The 18,225-nt window shown below is 53.7% G+C and overlaps 2 protein-coding genes across 8 annotated transcripts in view; both read right to left on the bottom strand.

The window, feature by feature from the left end:
• Nucleotides 1–7,552, bottom strand: NFKB2 (nuclear factor kappa B subunit 2). The gene is made up of 23 exons (XM_079793901.1): nucleotides 7,467–7,552; nucleotides 6,136–6,228; nucleotides 5,810–5,891; nucleotides 5,647–5,691; nucleotides 5,281–5,375; nucleotides 5,050–5,201; nucleotides 4,708–4,814; nucleotides 4,467–4,625; nucleotides 4,071–4,175; nucleotides 3,857–3,942; nucleotides 3,635–3,773; nucleotides 3,282–3,407; nucleotides 2,945–3,154; nucleotides 2,723–2,864; nucleotides 2,240–2,354; nucleotides 1,934–2,147; nucleotides 1,626–1,795; nucleotides 1,421–1,523; nucleotides 1,153–1,304; nucleotides 954–1,023; nucleotides 615–787; nucleotides 395–506; nucleotides 1–279 (listed from the first exon to the last, which is right to left on the bottom strand). Exons 2-23 carry the CDS (start codon nucleotides 6,154–6,156, stop codon nucleotides 158–160), a joined length of 2,700 nt encoding a protein of 899 aa, XP_079650027.1. The 5' UTR covers nucleotides 6,157–6,228; nucleotides 7,467–7,552; the 3' UTR covers nucleotides 1–157.
• A 4,095-nt stretch (nucleotides 7,553–11,647) lies between these two features.
• GBF1 (golgi brefeldin A resistant guanine nucleotide exchange factor 1) overlaps nucleotides 11,648–18,225 on the bottom strand; it is a 122,141-nt gene continuing 115,563 nt past the window's right edge. For 4 of the 7 annotated variants that reach the window (XM_079793396.1, XM_079793391.1, XM_079793392.1 and 1 more), the window contains 11 exons: nucleotides 17,276–17,501; nucleotides 16,601–16,761; nucleotides 16,219–16,471; nucleotides 15,918–16,111; nucleotides 14,918–15,068; nucleotides 14,682–14,812; nucleotides 14,151–14,252; nucleotides 13,762–13,875; nucleotides 13,448–13,628; nucleotides 13,181–13,309; nucleotides 11,649–12,698 (listed from right to left, as the gene is read on the bottom strand). In XM_079793396.1, the coding sequence (XP_079649522.1) occupies nucleotides 12,418–12,698; nucleotides 13,181–13,309; nucleotides 13,448–13,628; nucleotides 13,762–13,875; nucleotides 14,151–14,252; nucleotides 14,682–14,812; nucleotides 14,918–15,068; nucleotides 15,918–16,111; nucleotides 16,219–16,471; nucleotides 16,601–16,761; nucleotides 17,276–17,501 (1,923 nt within the window). In that variant the 3' untranslated portion in view covers nucleotides 11,649–12,417. Of the gene's footprint in view, nucleotides 12,699–13,180; nucleotides 13,310–13,447; nucleotides 13,629–13,761; nucleotides 13,876–14,150; nucleotides 14,253–14,681; nucleotides 14,813–14,917; nucleotides 15,069–15,905; nucleotides 16,112–16,218; nucleotides 16,472–16,600; nucleotides 16,762–17,275; nucleotides 17,502–18,225 lie in introns of all 7 variants that reach the window. The other 3 variants (XM_079793393.1, XM_079793395.1, XM_079793390.1) reach the window with 2 other exon arrangements.

Raw genomic sequence — 18,225 nt, 5'->3', positions numbered from 1 at the left:
TATAACTTAGGGACGGGGCCAGGCCCCCTCCCTTTCCCATGAGAATCCTTTATTTACCCCAACTGAGGGGTGGGCATGGGGTGTTAAATAAGGACTAGAATAGGTGGGGATGCTGTACAGAGGGGCCCAGGAAGGGGGCAGGCAAATGGACAGCAGTTCAGTGCACCTGAGGCTGCGGGTGCCCGTGGCAGAGCCCTCCTGGTGGCTCAGGGGATGGGCCTAGCTTCTCGGCCTCCTGTTCCACTGACTGGCTCCCGTATGCACTGTCCTCTTTCACTTCTGCAGGGGAAGTAGACATAAGGAGGGGGAGGGGGAGAGGGAGGGGGAGGGGAGTTAAGGCCTTAGGCCTCCCACCCTCCAGGCCCAGATGACCTTCCAGGTATGACCCTTTTACCTGTGCTGGGCAGTTTGTCTTGGGCCTCGGGACCCCTTAGCAGCCTCACTCCCTCGTCTAGGCCCATGTCAGACAGAGCTTCCAGGAGGCCTGCCAAGTCCCCACCAGCCAGCTGGAGAGAAGGAAGAGGTATGAGAACCTCAGTTGTAGCTGGGATGTGGGGTCAAGAGCCCTGGGGCCAAGGAAGCAGGCACGGAGCAGGGGACAGGGCCCGACGGACCTTATAACTGCGAAGGAGGCTGCCACTGGGCGAGGCCGTCTTTCGATACGTGTCCACCAGACTGCGCAGCCCCAGCCGCTCTGCCAGCTCTGCCCAGCTGCCCTGAGCCCCGGGCCCGTCTAGCAGATGCTCCAGGTTCTGCAGGACTGTATCCTCGAGTGGCAGCTCTGGCCCTGAGGGGGACACACACACAAACGTGACAGTTACCTCCAGCGATGGGCACAGACACCCCTTTTCTCCCATGGCAATCTGACAGACAGGGCCGACCCCTTCAGAGCTCTAAAGAGAAAGCCCTCTGTGAGCAGGGGCCAGGGCCAGGAATGAGTGAAGAGAGCTCACCTGCAGGGCTGGGCGGGGTCAGGGGCAGCGCCATGGTGTCCTGAGCAGCATTTAGCAGCAAGGTCTTCACCTGGAGAGACAGCCTCAGCCTTCACTACTCCCGTCCCAGTCCGTAAGCCCAGGCACCAGATACTTAGAACCCCATCCCTAAGCCTGGACACCCTGTTCCCTGGAACTTCTTGTCCCAGGCTGGCCTCACCTTGGTGCTGCGAGTGAGGTCAATGGGTGTGTGGCCACGGAAGCTGCTTCGGGTGTCCCTCTCAGGCTCCTCAGAATCTGAGTCACTACCAGAGGTGGGAGGCGAAGGCAGTGGGCACAGGGGCTCCTCGTTCTCAGCATGGATGTCAGCACCTAGGAGAGGGGGGTGCAATGGGAACCCACATTCAGGATTGCCAAGTGGGGAGCGGGGGAGGCGCCCCTTTTTCTCCTCCCAGTCCTATTCATAGGCCCCTGAGGGTGAGACTGACCAGCCTTTAGAAGGAGGCGGGTGAGCGTTGGGGATCCCAGTCCAGCTGCCAGGTGTAGGGGTGTGTTTCCCGCAAAGGTGCGTGCATTCACGTTGGCATGGAGCTGTGGAGTGCAAGGGAGTGGTTGATTACAGCACCAGCTGACTGGCTTTTCCTCTCCCTATGTGTTCACCATCCTTGGTCCCTCCATGGTCCTCATTCCTACCTTGGTCACCAGATGGGTGACCAGCCCCAGCTCCTCCATCTCTGTGGCCAGGTGAAGAGCTGTTCGGCCCCCCTGCCGCTCTGCAGCCTCCACTTCAGCCCCGTTGTCCACCAGCAGATCCAGGCACTCGGGGCTTCGGGCACGGACTGCCAGGTGTACTGGGTACAGCCCTAGGGACACAGGACACTCAGCCTGCAGCTGTGGCTCCGACAAGCTGACCTCTACACCTATGTCCCCTCTAGGCACTCCTCAGTTACCCTCCCTGATCCCTACCCTTGCCCCTGGTCCAGATGAGGTGAAGAACTCACCCTCGAAGTCTGGCATGTGCAACAGCTGGGGCACGGCGGGAGCCCCACTCCGCAGCAGCGCACCCAGCAGGTCCGGGGCACTGGCACCTGCCCTCAGTGCCAGGTGCACCGCTGAGTCTCCATGCCGATCAAGCAGTGTCGGGTCTGCGCCTACTTGCAGCAGGAAGCTCACCACGTTGGTCTGCCCGGTGATCACCGCCAGGTGCAAGGGTGTCTGGGGACGCAGGCTGAGTGAGCCAGGCCCGCCCCTGGCCTAGACCCACTTGCTTTCCAACTCTTAGCCTCTCATCAATAGGTGCCCCTCACCTGGTGCAGGTGGTTGGTGATGTTGACCACACCGAGGTGCCGAGCATGATAGATGACATGGGCTATCTGCTCGATGACACTGGTCTGCCCGTGAATAATGGCCAGGTGCAGCGGCCTGGGGATTGGGGATCGAGACTTTGGTTTAGCAAGCCCAGGCAGGTGGAGCATCCTCTACTCTCAAAACCCCACAGCCTCCATAATCTGCCTTGCTGGAGCCTGTTGAGCCCAGACCTCGCTAAGGGCAATGCGGCACCTGAACTTAATCCTTCCTGAGCACCTTTTGAGGCAGATCAATACCTTTAACCGTTGACAAATCTGAAGTATAGAGAGATTAAGTACCTTGAACAGAACTAGTACATAGCGAGCCCGACTTGAAAGCGGGTCTGTTCAACTCCAGAGCACCCCACGATCTTCCACAGTACGCCCATCCGGAACCCTCACCCTGGAGCCATCTCCTCCCCGCCCCCGCCCCCCGCCACCTACGTGTCTCCGTTCTCGTCTTGCGCCGTCAGCAGGTGGCGCTGTCCCGCCAGCAGCGCGCGCGCGTCTGCTGTGACGCCGTAGTCCAGCAGGGCTTGGGCGCTGCGCTGCGCCAGGCTGAACAGGCGCTCGTTGTACTCCTGGGCTGAGGGCGACAGGGGGCGTGGGCGCGGGCTAGGTCCCCCACCCCCAGCGCTCCGACCACCCGAATTCCGGGGACTATACCTCGCTGCAGCAGCTCCTGAGCTTGCGGTTTGCGGTGGGGGTCCTCGGGGGGCGCGCTCGGTTCTGCTGCTTCCTCCCTAGCATCCCCGCTAGGTGCCCCGTCGGCCATCTGCGCCCCGCCCCCGCCTCCCGGGTAGCAGCCCATTGGGGCTGCACCGGACTGGTAGGGACTGTAGGCCAAGGAGGAAGGGAAAAAGCCGAGGCTGCCACCTGTGAAGACAAGCAGTCTGTGGAGAGGAGGCAGCAGCCTGAACTCTCCCAGATTACCTCCCACACAACTTCTCTCCCCTTTACCCCTCGCCCCTCCACCGCCCTTCATGCCACCAGCACTCCTCACCTCCTCCGGCTCCTCCATAACCCCCTGCCGAGCCCCCAGAGCCTCCGCCCATGTGGGAGCCACCCCCAAAAGGCTGGGAGAAGGTGGGCAAGGCTTTCCTCCGCTTCCGCTGCACCTCCTCCTTGTCTGCAGACAGAGGGAAATGAGGTGTTAGAACCCCAACTCATGGGCCACTCAAGAGCCTTGTCCCAAGGTTGGTAATGACCCCTCACCCCAAAGCCCTCTTAGGACCACCTCTTTCTGGGACCTTCCCCACTCCTAACTTGACTCATAGGCACCCTGATCTAGTTCTTGGGACTTTCCAGCCCAGTCCCAACCCTCCAGCCCCCTTGGGATCTTCAGCCCTGCTTCACCTTCCACCAGAGGGTAATAGGTGAACTGTTTGGAGTCAGATACATCTCCCCCACGCTTGCGTTTCAGCTGCAGGAACACAGTTACGGGACGCTCAATCTTCATCTTGTGATAGGGAGGCGTCCGGAACACAATGGCATACTGGGCAAAAGGAAGACATAAAGAGTCATCGAGGCCTTGGCCTAGATGGGCCCCCACCCCTGGCCAGAGGGTCCCTAGGGTACCTGTTTATGGACATCTGTGGGCGAGAAGTCCCCAAAGGCCTGCCACCCATTCTCATCGTCTTCGTAGAACCGAACCTCAATGTCATCTGCAGGGAAGACTGAAGCTTGGCCACGGCTCCTACTGGAATCTTCAGGACCATTTTTCCTGAAGTTGCCCTTGCCCCCAATCTTGACACCCAGCATCCTTAGTTCCCAGCATGGGCTCCAGCCTCACCTTTCTGCACCTTGTCACAAAGCAGATAAACCTCATCTCCACCCCGCACGGAGCCAGCTGTCTTGTCCATTCGAGAAATCTTCAGATTTGAGGCCCCAGGAGACTCTATGGGGGTGGAATATCAATTACTTGGGATGATGTAAGAGTTATGGCCCCATTTGTGGAGTCAAGTGCTTTGTATCATTATCTGAACAACCCTAAGAGGAACCACTAGTAATTGCATTTACCCAAGACAGAAGCCATATTCAGAGAGGGGAAATGACTTGCTCAAGATCTCTTAGTCATACGTGGCAGGGCCAAGTTCAAACCCAGGCCTATCTGACTCCACAGCTTGAGGATGCCTCTCAGGCTCTCTCTGACACCCAGGTCTTACACCCCAGGTATCGAAATACTCACTGCTATCGTGGATGGGCTGGGAGATAACAGGCTTTAGGGGCAGTGAGAAGGAGCCATCGCTGGCTCGAAGGAAGGCGGAAAAGCGCAGTCGCACAATGCTCAGATCCATCACCTTCTTCAACTCCTTGGCCTCCTGCTCCAGCTCCCGCCGCTCAGCCTCTGCACAGTGGGCACAATGACCTCTGCACTGCTCCTCTTTCTCCTTTCATGACCACCTCCCATGACTCCCTCCCCACCATACCTGTAAGGCCCTGGGGCCTGGAGCGGAGTCTCTGCCTTTGAAGTTTTTGTATCATAATCTCCATCATGTTCTTCTTGGTCACATGCAGGACGCCCAGGTTGTTAAATCTGAGTGGGGGGAGGAGAGTCAGAAGTATTGCAGGTAGTTCTTTCCTCCTGAGCCACCCTCCCCACTGCCAGGGCTCAGCCTAGCCTTACTTCCTCTAGGAAGCTTTTCTGGTTTTTACTTGTGGCCTTGGGTTCTGGGGCCAACCTAAGTCTCTCCCTAGAGATGGGCTGGGGCCTAGGACTGGCAGGTGATGAGGGGGCATGCCAGTAGGGGCCAGGGGTAGGGGACACCTACTGGGCAGTCATGTCCTTGGGCCCCACAGACACAGCGCAGACCCCCAGTTCCGAGCACTGCTTGCCCACCAGGCTGTGGGCATGGGCACGAGGTGGGTCACTGTGTGTTACCAGGTCCACCTCGATCTTGGCTGGTCCCTCGTAGTTACAGATCTGTGAGGGTTGAGGGCTGTCAGTAATACCGCTGGATACACTGTCCACTAGCCCACCCTCGAGCACCCTCCTTGCTCACCTTGACAGTGGGATAAGTCTTCCGGCCCTTCTCACTGGAGGCACCTGGCAGCCCTCCATGGGAGGGGCCCTCACAGCCATATCGAAATCGGAAGCCTCGCTGAAGGTCCCAGGATAGAGTGACATTGTGACCAGGGAGGACCCCCGCCCCCCCCGCCCCCCCAGCCAGCCATACTCCCTGCCAGCAGTGACCATAATGACTGGTAGTGTCTGCCTGAATCACAACCACACCACTATGATCAGCAGCGAAAACCAGCCCAACCCAAAGCGGCTTTTGTGGTCAGTGACCCTCCCCATGACCACCCAGCTACCACTACCCCATTTGCCCCCAAAGCTGAAGCCATCCCATACTATCCCGTCCATTCACTTGCCTGCTTGGGCTGTTCCACGATCACCAGGTAGGGGCCATCAGCTGGGGACAGAGGGGCCTTGCTGATCCAGGATCTCTGAGCCCACCCCCCAAGGCAGAAGGCACACGCTCCCCCCGCCCCCTCCCTCTCAGACAAGGGGAGGTTAAAAGACTTACTAACCTGTCTCTGGGGCAGGCTCCTTGGGCTCCATCATGGAAGGGTTGAACTTGAAATCATCATATTCAATGATGCCATCCAGACTCTGGTTTGGAGACAGACTGGGGTGGCAGCTGATTCTGAGCCACCCACAGGGCCCTCCACCTCCCAGCTCTCAACCCTCAGTGATCACTCCCTCTCTCCTCATGTCCATAAAAGAGCTCCGTCTGCACACAGACTAACAGGCAGGCTGAGATAATCGGAGGCACTACAGGCAGAAGGGACACAGGCCGACTGGCAGACAAACCCGGGGCAGCCGGCCGGCTCTGGGGCCAGGCGGAGTGACTCACGGGGTCGTAGCAGCTCTCCATGTCTCTGGGCTAGGCCCGGTTCTGTCTGGTGGCTCCGGCCGGATTCTGTTTCCCAGAGTTTCAGGCGCCCGCCTTAGGTTAGGAGGAGTGGCGGGGGGAGTGAGAGACAGATCGGGACCGGAGTGCGGGGAGAGGGGGCCCCAGATTAGGGGGAGGGTCGGGTCTCCTCCAGCCACCCGTCCGGGTGTGGCGGGGGAGATCCGGTGGAAGGCGAGATCCGGAGCTGGGCTGGGCCGGGCCGGGTAAGGGGCAGGAAAGTTAGAACAGCTTAGGAAAGTCCCGAAAATACCAAGGGGAGGCGGGGCCGGAGGGGGCGGGACTGGAAATGACGCACATGACCACGCCCCCTACGCGGGAGGGGCGCCTGATCGACACCAGCCTTTGGACGCCCGCAGCCTCTGTGGGGAGAGGGGCAGCCAGGCCCAGGGAAGCCCCGTGGGGTTAGGCTCCCCTCCTCTCTCCAGGGCAGGTGCCGGGGACGGGACTACAGGGTCTTTCAAGACCTGGGGAGGCTCCTAGACTAGGGACGAGGCCCGCCTCCCGCCCCCTGCGCCTCCCCCACGCTGGAGCAACCTTGGGATTTTCTACCCAAAGGGAGGCCACGGCTGATTCACCCGGGGGCTTTTGGGGGGACATTCCTACTGTAGGAAGGCCTCCTCCCCGAAGGCCTGTAGGCGGGGGCTCTTCCCAGTGGGGGGCTCCGGGGTTCTACCCCAAGAACCGGTCTCTTGGGGTCGTGGGGGGAGGGAGAAAAGTGTCTCCTCTTTGGGATGGGCTCCTACCCCCGAAACATCTGGGCAGCGGTGAATTCCCACACCGCACTTGTTATGGGTGCTCATGCCCCTGCTCCAGGCCCAAGCCCTGTGTGATAGTGTGTGTCTCCATCACAGGTATTCAGTGTTATTTCAGCCCATGTGCTGGCGTGCGGGCAACAGGTGAGCGACCTTAAACTTCTCAGGGTGGACACATGTCTGAGCTTGTCTTGATGTGTAAGGGCACAGGTGGACATATCTTTGAGTTTGTGCGTGAGGGGTATGGGTCCAGGCACCTGAGAACGGGTGAGTATGTTTGCATGTGTACGTGTGTGCGAAGCTGAGTACATGGATGATGCTGTGCACTCGCCGGCACAGGTACGGGTCCGCGTGTCTTTGTACGAGGATGCTGATGTGTATCCGGGTGTCTGGTTCGTGTGCGTGCTCTGCGTGTGTGTGCAAATGCCGCTCTCCAGTCCTGGAGCTCCATCAGTGACGGGCCCTCCTCCCGCCCTTCCCGTGTCTCGACCACCCAAGGATCTGAACCCGGCCACTCACCGCGGCGGCGGCTTCGGTCCCGGCTTCTCTCCCGGCCCGACCCACCTCGGACCGGTCGCGACAACTCTCCAGTCCCAGGGCTCCAGCGGGGAAAGCCCCTTTTCCGCCCCCGGGAGGGGGGAATTCCCGTGACGTTTCCGTGCGTCACGCCCTATGCCCTCTTTCATTGGCTGAAAGTTTAACTCGGATGCCCACAGCCAATCGGGGGCGACTCTAGCGTGCCCCTCACGGGGGAAATACTCGCGCCGCGCGGGGAGTAGGGAGTGGGGTGGTCAGCTAGGCGCGGGCTCTGGCGCGGGCGGGGCGGGGGGCGAGGAGGGGAGTATCAGCCAGAGGCAGGACTCGTGGAACTAGCGCCATCCCCCGGCCAAGGGCCCCGACTTCGGTCTCCTCTCTCACCCAGGCCTGCCTCGAACAGCTGGTAGCCCCCGCTGTACTCGGCTTTTGCTGTGCCTAACGCTTGGCTGGGGAACCCCAGGGGGAAGCTGACGGCCCAACCCTCTGGTCCCCCGCCCAGAAAGGGGTCCCCACCCAGAAAGGAAGAGTTAGGGAAAGGGGAAGGAAGTTGATCTTGCAGTCGGTCCTAGGACGCCATCTGGCGGCCTCTCTGGAACTGCAAGGAGACTCCGTAATCATCCTCTCAGATTCTAACTCCTCCCCCCCTGGAAGAGACACTCTGGACCGAAAACGTATTCTATAAATGGAAGGTTTACAGCGGGCCAGACTTTCAGACATGACTGAACTCAGGAGCGCTGCGCCTGGAAAGGCTTTGCTCATCCGTCCCAGAGATTTGGGGTATTAGAATTAAAAAGGTATCCACAATCTTAATAGTACAAACTTCCTCCGATGTAGGAAATTGCCTTTTATATAGTCCCGAACGTCCGCTTGTACACTTCTAGTGGCAGCAAGGTCAGTGCAGGAGTTCACAAAGTACTAACTCTGAGGCTGGACATCTCTGCTCTGTAGAGACTCTCTTTAGGAATGCCACGAGTACCTCCATACCTGGAGTCATCCTACCTTGGGCTCACAGTAGAACACAGGCTGTTTTTTCAGATCTTTCCTGCAACCTTCCTCTAACCTTCTTAATAATGGAATTACAGTATGCACTAGCTCTGCATAAAGGAAGACTATTATAGCTCTTGGTTTGGGCTATTTCCTATTACTTCCCCTTCCTCTTCACCTTGCCCACAAGTGGAATGTGCCAGGTACTATATTAACCCTTAGCACTCGCTTGCTTTTTTCTCGATTCCTTTATTCTAATGGTAACCGTGTCGAGTCACACTCGACATCCGAGTGCAAAAGGTTAAGGTACTTTACTATAAGTTCTTGTTCTTCCTTCCAACATCCCTAGGAGATAAATATTACCTTACTTTAATGATGAAGAAATTAAGTCTCAGAGAGGTGAAGTAACACAGCTAGAAATGACAGAGCAAGAATTCAAAGTCAGTCTGTTAACTGTAGGATAGAGCTCTTTCCCCACAAATTCATATAAAACATAGAGTGCAGAAAATAGTATAATGAACCCCCATGTTCCCATTAATCAACTCCAACAATTCACAATGTTGGCCTGGAAATTTTAACTGACTCAAGGTTTATTGTCAGTTGCTATAGCTTTATCTAGCTGGGCTTAAGAAACTTCTTCATTGTTTGTTCCATTAATTTCTAGCTTAATGATTATTTCTGTTTTTGTTTCTAAAGTGACTTTTAAAAAATATATTTCCATTGATTTCAGAGAGGAAGGGATAGATAAAAACATCAATGATGAGAGAGAATAACTGATTGGCTGCCTCCTACATGCCCCACACTGGGGATGGAGCCCGAAACCCAGGCATGTGCCCTGACCGGGAATCAAACCGTGACCTCCCGGTTCACAGGTCGATGTTCAACCACTGAGCCATGCTGGCCGGGCTATCTGTTTTTGTATGCAGCCCTAGCACCTGGCCCAAAGCAGAGGCACCATCAACTCTATTTCATTCACCAATAAATAGTGAGGACATACTTTAGAAAATAATGTCCTTGTTTGAAGATAAAAATCATATCGAGAAATGTCAGTTGGTGGGTGATAAGTGCTATGGAGAAAAAGTAGGTATGGGGGCAAAGAGTGATAAAAGTTTTATATGTGGCAGGCAGGGAGGGCTTCTCTGATAACATTTGAAAAATGACTTGAAAAAAATGGACTGAGTTATATGGATATCTGGGGGAAGAACATTCCAGGTGCAGGGATTAGCAGTGTACAGGTCTGATATGAATGTGTTTGGCATATTTGAAGCACAGTAAGAAAATTAGGTAGGTGGGATAAAGAACTTTTTATTTATTATGAATGAGATGGAAAGCCATTGGCGGGTTTTAAGCAATGGAATGAAAATGGGTTTTAAAAGGATCCTTTTGGTTTCAGTGTGGAGAGAATAGAGATCATGGAACTAGAAAATAGGAGGTTGACCAGTAGACCAGTGGTGGCTGAGGAATTGGATGTAGAATATGAGAAAAGAGGGGGTCAGTTTGGCATAAGAACCTAGAAGAATGGAGCTGTCCTTTAGTGATGTGGGACAGACTGGGGGAGGAGCAGATTTGTAGGGGGGGTAATCAAGAATTTTTCCTTTTAAGTTTGTTATGTTTGAGAGCTGATGAGGCATGCAAGTGGAAATGAAAGGGGTAGTTGGACATAATTAGTGTAATGGCTGGTATTTAAAGTCTTGACAGTGAACATTATCCAGGGACTGAGTATAGAGAAAGGACTTGAGGAGCTCTGGGGCATTCTACTAGTAATGTTCAGAGGCTGGAGATGAGGAGGAGCCAAAAAGGAAATTAAAAAGGCGTGGCCAGTGAGTTAGGGGAGAACCAAGAAAATAGTGTCTCAGAAGCCGAGTGAAGAATATTTCAAGGAGGGGGTGTCTACTTGAACTAAAGTTCCTTCTCTGCAACAGAGGCCCAGGGACTGAGGGCTTCTGCTTCCTCAAGGCCCTTCATCTCCCAAAGCAGAGAGCCCTAAGCAAAGGTAAATACCCAAGTGCTGGGGTAGCCACATTTTCTGTTGTTTCTAGGATTTTTTTTTTTTTTTTTTGGTGTGTGTGTGTGTGTGTGTGTCCATTGGAACTAATTCTGTACAGCTGACAATGCGGGATTAGGGGTACTGACACCCCACAGTCAAAAATTCATGTATAACTTTAGACTCCCCCCCCCAAAAAAAAAAACACAACAACACATGCAAGCTTCTAAAGGCAGAGCTTGTGGGTGGGGCTCAGATGGCAGAACAGAGACATCATAACTGTTACCAAGCCAAGAGCCCCAGTGTCTACCTGACTGTAGATCCTGGTTTTTCTGCACTCATACAGAAAAGTGCAGTCATACTCCTAATTTTCCCATGGGCAGGGTTGGGAAACCAAGGATAGTCTGGACTACTTGGGGAAGAAGGAAGGGAAGAGGTAGAAACTAGTATAGGAGTTTCAGGTCTCATGTCAGTATTTTTTCACATCAGGCTAATCCCATTTCCAAGGCGCCCTCTTCTACACCCGAGGGAGACACTTATAGAGGTTCAGACTCCCAGGAACATCTACGCGGTTGTGCTGAGCAAAGGTTAGCCCCAGATGCTAAATGATCACATAGCCAGCTGGGTCCAAATGAAGAGGGTGAGTGTCCCTAACTCTTTATGAGGATGTCAGCTGGTAGTTCAATAGGGTACCACTCCCTCCCCCTCTGAGGGAAGGGACCATTATGGAGGAGGAAACCAAGATGATGTAGATGCTTCACATGGGAAAGCTTAATACATAGCATTCTGCATCCTGCCCATAGTACCTAAGCTTTGCAGGGGCTACACAGCCTGCCTCATTCACACTCCCACCTTCTTACCCTGAGGTAAAGGGAAAGAGGACAGGTTCTCCAATCATGCTTCAGTGACTGGGATGGATGGAGGCTGTGGGCTGGAAGAATGGTCCCTCCTCAATTTTGGGCCAAAAGGAATGTCCCTGTGCCCACATACACATGATCACAGCTATGGGCAAGATGGCCCTCTCATAAGTCCATAGGCTCCTTTTGCTCCTGGACCATGAGGCACATCAGAAGGAAAACTTCTGAATAACTACAGCTCAGCTCTGGTTTCCCTTGACCTGAGTCTGTGTTGTCTCAGGTGTCTTCCTTGGAGCAGTTAGGGAAGAGGACAACTGCCCAAACCCCTGGCACATCCCTGCTGGCAAAGGTGCACTGCTGTGCTGATGGTGGTCATCGAGCAGCGGTAAAGGAATCCTGACCTCAGTCCTGGCATCTGGCTGGCTTTTGGCCTGGGGCCACATTGACCAGACTGTTGGTAGGTTCAGTGTCACTTCTGTTCATGCAAGGTCTAATCCCTGGGTATCCTAAGAACATGGTGCCCACAAGTTCAAGAAGGAAACCAGAGGGAAAAGCATTAATGGTACTAAGACATTTATTACATCATAAAAAGTCCACTGTTGTCCTGTTTTTCCATATGTACATGTTCCTGTGGGCAGTCCCCCTGTCCAGCCCCATCTGCCCAACCTCAATGCCAATCAGCTCTTCAAACTGACCAACGAATGAGTAAAAGAGGAAGAACTGGAGGAGGTGGCCCAGGGCTGATGGGAGTGGGGACGGGAGAGGGAAACAAAGTGCAGAGTGGTTGGCTTGGCTCTCAATGCCTAACCATGGGCAGGAGGGACACAAGGGCAGGCACTGCAGGGCTGGCACAGTGATGCCTCCCCAGAGCTACCAGCCGGCAGGTGATACCTGAGTGTGCTCTCAGGTTGGACCCCCAAGAATGGAGAGCAGAGGAGGAAGGTCCTGCAGCCTGACTGTGGGTCCCAGGAAGGGCTATAAAAGTTCTGTTTTTTAGGTCCCCATACAAGTAGCAGCGATAGCAGCTCGAGCTGGGCCTGAAGAGTGTGGCCCCTGGGACAGCTGGAAGGGGGCCAGGGACAGGTCCTGATCTCTGAGGGGCCTATTTTTAGTTAACTTCAGAGGTGGGCATGGGGTCTGTGGGGCGGGGTGTGGCCAGGAGGGGCACTGGTGAGGTGGCTTCAATGAGAGCAGGGTTGAGGATGATGGGCAGAGTCATGGGTGGCACGCCCACCTGCAGTGGAGAGGCCAAGGGCTGCAGGATCAGTGGGGGCTGAGCCAAGGGTGGAGGCCCATCTGGGGTAGGGCTCAGCCTGCTGGGGCTAGATGCCACTGGTGATCCAGGGGAGCTGCTGTTGCCAGGTCGGGGGCCCTCGGGCTTCTCAAAGTCTATAGTAAGAGTCAAAGTCAAAGGTGGCTGCAGTCAAACTCCCTCATACCAATCTTTGCTCCTCCCCATTCCCATGAGCAAAATGACCCCTCCCAGGCTAAATAGTTGGGAGTCACCCCTGAAACTCATTCCAATGCCCAGTTACCTTATCTCTGTCCTCTACCTCCTTTGCTATACTTCTAGTTAGATTAATTTTGGTCTGGTCTTTATTAGAATCCCTGAAGGGCAACCTTTGCATATTCTCCAAGTCCCAGACCCAGCTTTCTCTTCCTAAGCCTGAAAATCTCAAGCAGCTAGCTCCATTATAGCTTATTTGGTCCTGCCATTTCTGATAGGAAGAGCAGGCAAACAGGATTCTCAGGGTCTCCCCTTCCTCTGGCTCACAGCCCATGCTCAGCAGCAATCCCAAGCTACCATGGGCCTCCTCTTAGGCCTCCTCTTTCCTGCTCAACACCCAGTAGGCTGGCCCAGAGGGACTCACCACAGGCTCCCAATTCAGAGGGCATCTCTGGGAGAAGTGGATGGCCAGGTGTCCTGGTGTCCCCAGCAGTAGGTGTCAGGTGGGCTGAAGCTAGAGGTTTTTGGGCATGAGGCTCCATAGGCGTGGGGTCTGAGGAGGGTGAAGAATCCAGATGGCAGCTCTTAGAATTTCAAGCCCTGGCTACCCACCAGTCTTCCCACCCACCTACAGCACAGAGAACTACTGAGCTCCAGACTCTTTCTGATGAAGCTGGGCTGAGCCCCCTACCCTGGATGACAGTCTGCTTGAAGAGCTCATCTCGTAGGTGGGGCAGAAAACAGTCAATGCGCTCCCAGGTAATCTCCCAGAGGGCTGAGGGGCTGCCTCCTCGGGCATCTGCGCTGTGGAAAATCTCCGCTGTGTCCATCACCAGAAGCATGTTCTTCAGAGACTCAGGGATGGCCTCTGACTACAGGTGGCAGTGGACCATGAGAATAGAAAAGAGGGCATGGGAGAATATGGTAAGGAGGTAGCCACCAAGGGGGTAAACAGTAAGTCTTCCCAGCAGAGTCAGGCTGGAGTCAGGCTGAAGTAGAACATACCAGTAAGTCACTGGAGCCTGCATGCATGTACTTGTCCATGAAGTCCAAGATGGTCAGCCAGAGGGCCGCAAAGGTAGAGAGTGACAGCAGTGGAGACAGGTGCTGCAGGAAGACCTATGGCCCGCCAGCCACTTTCAGCCGAGGGTAGGGTAGGGGCCTTCTATACCCTTCTCCAAGGCTGGGAGGCAAGCCTGTCCTATCTTGCATGGGAATCTTAGATTAGAAATGCCTCTGAATTCCAGAAACGTCCCAGGTCCCCAAGTCCCACTGAGTCTCCATAGCTTGGGTCCTCAGCACCTACACTGCATCTCTAGGTCTTATCAGAAGCCTTGGCTTCCCTCCTTGTGAAGAGGCAGGACAGTGGGTGGGTGTAGGGTGGTGAGCAATACCTTAGAGAGAAGTGTGGAAGCCCTCATCCGGGTCTCCTCCATCCCACCCACATCTGCAGGGCTGATGTTCTCCAAGAGCTTGGTCAGTAGAGGAAACAGCACCTGGTAGGTAAACAGCCAACATCTCCTAGCAAGGTCAGTGGGCAGCCTTGCCCCAAGGAAGCCAGGGGCTGGGGTGGATGAGTATTGAGCAGAAGGGGAAGGTCTGATGCAGACTGAGGATTGACATTAGGGGCTCTTCAGGCTGCCTTGTTCTCCTTATCTTAAAGATTTGAACTTTACCTTAAGACTAGAGGGAAGTCTGACCGGCTGGCGTGGCTCAGCGGCTGAGCAGCAATCCAGGGACCAAGAGGTTGCCAGTTTGATTCCCAGTTAGAGCACATGCCCGGGGTGTGGGCTTGATCCCCAGGAGGAGTGTGTGTAGGAGGCAGCTGATCGATGTTTCTATCTTTCTATCCCTCTCCCTTCCCCTCTCCCTAAAAATCAATAAAAACGTAAAATAAAAATAAAAAGACTTGAGGGAAGTCCTACCTTGTTAAAGCAGGACTCCCATTCCAGGGCATCCAGCTTTTGCAGATCATGTACCAGTAGTGCTCGTTGCAGATAGGTCAGTGCCTGCATCCGCACCTGGCGCCGGGCATCACAGCATAGGCAGGCAATGCCTGAGAGCAAGAACAGGCTCAGGATCCTTCAGGCATCCTGATCCTGGTACTTCCCAGCTCCAAGTCCACCTCTGCCCCTGCCCAGCCTGCTCCCCCAAAGTTTACCCTGCAGTAAGGGGCACCAGCAGTGGGCCCAGAGGGTGCGCGAATCCGCTTCGATCTTCTGGCCACTTGTCTCCAGGTGGCGCTGCTCCTCTGCCCATGAGCTGTAGATAGAGGCCGCCCGAGTGTGGAGGGTGTGCATCAGGTCTAGCAACTGGGATCACAGGAGGGGCAGGACATGAGTGGGGTTAGGTCTGGTCAAGTCCCCCACCCACTACTGTCCCTGACTGAGTCCTCAAGGGAGCCCCTAGTACCAGTCACACCATACTTCAATCCTCTCACTGCTCCCTTCTCGATTTTATGAGCTAGTTGCCCCGTCCTGGCAAGTGTTTCCCAAAGTTGAGTATTAGTCCTAGTAGAGGAGACTTGAGGAGGGGTGTGGACTAAGTATTTAATAATACTGAATTACACAGTGAGAAATACACTTTCTTTTCAATTCTCTTTCACACCTGATAATATATAAAACCTTATCACGTTATTTTAAAAACAGAAAGCATACCTCAGGCTCGGAGGCTTTGATGGGTAATAGTATCTGGCTAGATTTAATAATTTTTTTTCATCATTTTTCTAAGGCTATTCTATTTAAGGCAATTAGTTATCCATTTAGTTAGTGATATAAATTCTGCTCATAAAATAAATTTTATATGCCTTGAATAGACAGAATAACTCTGGAAGGATAGACAAGAAACTGGTGGCAGTAGTTGCCTCTAGTGAGAACTTATTGGCTAGGGACAGAAATGGAATGGGGCTTACTTTTATCTGTTTACCCTTTTGTACCGTTTGAACTTTGTACCATGTGCATGTATTACCTATTCAAAAAATAAACCTCAGTTTAAATATTAAGCAAACAAAGACTTACAGGTGGGAACACTGTAGAGGTGGTGGCTGAGGACCTCGGCCCTTCCTCTCAGTCCTGGCTGTCCCTGGCCCCATCCACACTCCCAAAGTCAGGTGCAGGGAGAGAAGAGGAAGTAAAGGGTGCCATACTTACGTCCTGACTGACCTGTAAAGACACCGTATGGTAGCTGACAGGCACGCCTTCATCCTCATCGTCATCACTATGTCCTCCCCGAGTGGCATGTTGGCTAGAGGTTCGAGGCCGTCGAAGCACTGAGCCCTCCTTGGATTTCTTTTTGAAGCGGTTCCCTTTGCTGTCATATTTGTGACTCTTGCCACGTTTCTCCTGGGACTTGCACCCTGAGCAGAGTCAGATCCAGGTCACATTTCCATATCCATAGACACAGATATCCCTGTCCCCCGTATATTCACATGGCTACTCCCCAATTGCCCGTCAGTTGACCCACCACCGTTAAGACTGGCTTCGACAAAGATGCGGAGAGTCTTGACACAGAGCTCAAAGTTGTCAGGTGTGATGTGGGCAGCGTCACGCACGATGAAAGACAGTGATTCCACACACTTAAGCAGAGACTTAGTGTCATGAGGTCCGAGGTCCAGCCCCACTGTTAGACTGTACTGATTGACCAGGGGTGAAGGGCCTGGCCGGCTGGACGCAGTCCCAAGCCCTGGCTTGGAGTTATCGATGTCATCCTTCCCCACCTGTAAAGTATACAGAGGAGCTTGGAACCCAGGCTTGAACCAGATCTTCCCCTGGATGCCCTCTTTAGAGGACTAGGAATCTTTCCCACAGGCCAAGGAGGGAAGTCTCATCCGCTGTCCATCACTTACCACTAACCAACCACTGTTGACCACATCAGCATCTGTGGCTGATCGGTGGATCTTGCCAGGCCTGCCATGGTCAGCATAGACCTCCGAGTCAGAAGTGTATCCTCGGTCCAGACTCGTATCATTTTGATGGTAGGATGGGAGTTCACTGTCTGATTGGGCCCCTGAGCCGGCAGGGAGAAAGGCAGAGTCAAAGTGAGGATGGGGACACTGGGTTGAGGGAATAGTTTCAGCTCTCAGAAGAAAGGCGCCATAGCCTGGTTTCTCTTTCTTGGTCTGGCTTAGTTTCAGTCCTGTTACCACAGGGCTAAAGGATGGTCTGGACAGCTTCTCTCTTGACCAAATAGGGCAGCAGGCTAATTTGGGTTCCTGATGGCATGTAGGAGCAGCTGTCAGGGGAGGGAGGTGGCATTTTCTCACAGTTTTTGATAAACCAGTCCTCAGGACAGTAGTAAGCCAGGCTTCAGAGCCTTCTCTGCTGCCTACTTGCCTTCATGCTGTTTAACTTGAGGGTGTGCTGGGGAGAGGCCAGCTGGTATAGGAAATTCTGGGAGCAGATGGCAGAAGCCACGGATATTTAATCTGCTGAACGTAATAACCTGTTTTGTTTTCCTGTATCAACCTCTGGGGCCATAATGGTTTATCTGCCAGTGTGGGTCTCTCTGGGAATGGGCTTACCAGCATCAGGTGCATCGGCCCTGGTGGTGGCCTGCAGGGCAGCTGGAGGCTTCACGCCTGAGCCAATGCACTCCAGCAACGTGAAGAGGGTGGCCCAGTCGTCACCTGAATGAATGTTGGCTGCGTTGGTCTTAAGGAGTTCATGGAGCCCAAAGGCTACCTGGTGACTGACTCGGGACAGCACGCTGGGCTTCATTAGTAGCAAGATGCGCAGGGAGAGCAATACCTGGGTTGGGGTGGGAAGTGGGAAGTGGAACACAACTTTTTGCCTACTCTCCTTTCCCACCAGTCTTCTTAGGCCAGTAAGGACAGTTTGACTAGGACCCAACTTAGGATACAGAAGCTGGTCTTTTCTTTTTATATTAAGATATTTACTGAGATAATTACAGGTTGATAATGTATTATATGGTAAGAAATAACACAAAGAGATCCCTTACACACTTTGCCCAGTTTACCCCAATGGCAATTTTATGCAAAACTATGGTATAATCATAACCAGAATACTGACATTGATATAATCCACTGATTTATTCAGATTTCCTCCGTTTTACTTCTACTCAAGTTGTGTGTATTAAATTCTACACAATTTAGTCACCTGTGTAGGTTTGTATCCACCACTAGTAAAGATGCTGAACAGTTCCAACACCACAGGATCCCTTATGTTACCCCTTATAATCACATCTGCCTCTTTCCTGTGCCCATCCCTAACCCCTGGCAATCTGTCCACAACTGTTAAAACTGTCATCTCAAAAATTTATATAAATGGTCGGGCTGGTGTGGCTCAGTGGTTCACTGTTGACCCATGAAAAAGGAGATCAAGGATTGATTCCTGGTCAGGGCACATGCCCAGGTTGTGGGCTGGATCCCCAGTAGGGGGCATGCAGGAGGGAGGCAGCTGATCAATGATTCTCATCATTAATGTTTTTATCTATCTCCTTTCCCTTCCTCTC

This window comes from Cnephaeus nilssonii, assembly GCF_951640355.1.
Source record: "Cnephaeus nilssonii genome assembly, chromosome: 16".
Classification (NCBI taxonomy): Eukaryota; Metazoa; Chordata; class Mammalia; order Chiroptera; family Vespertilionidae; genus Cnephaeus; species Cnephaeus nilssonii.
The sequence above is the reverse complement of the archived record's forward strand: the minus strand, read 5'-3'. Positions and strand labels throughout refer to the sequence as shown.

Coding starts and splice junctions, on each gene's coding strand:
- NFKB2 (XM_079793901.1), bottom strand. CDS start 6,156: ATGGAGAGCTGCTACGACCCC. Junction 3,155..3,281: donor TTATGGAGGAGCCGGAGGAG/GTGAGGAGTGCT, acceptor TTGTCTTCACAG/GTGGCAGCCTCGGCTTTTTC. Junction 1,024..1,152: donor ACCTCACTCGCAGCACCAAG/GTGAGGCCAGCC, acceptor CTGTCTCTCCAG/GTGAAGACCTTGCTGCTAAA.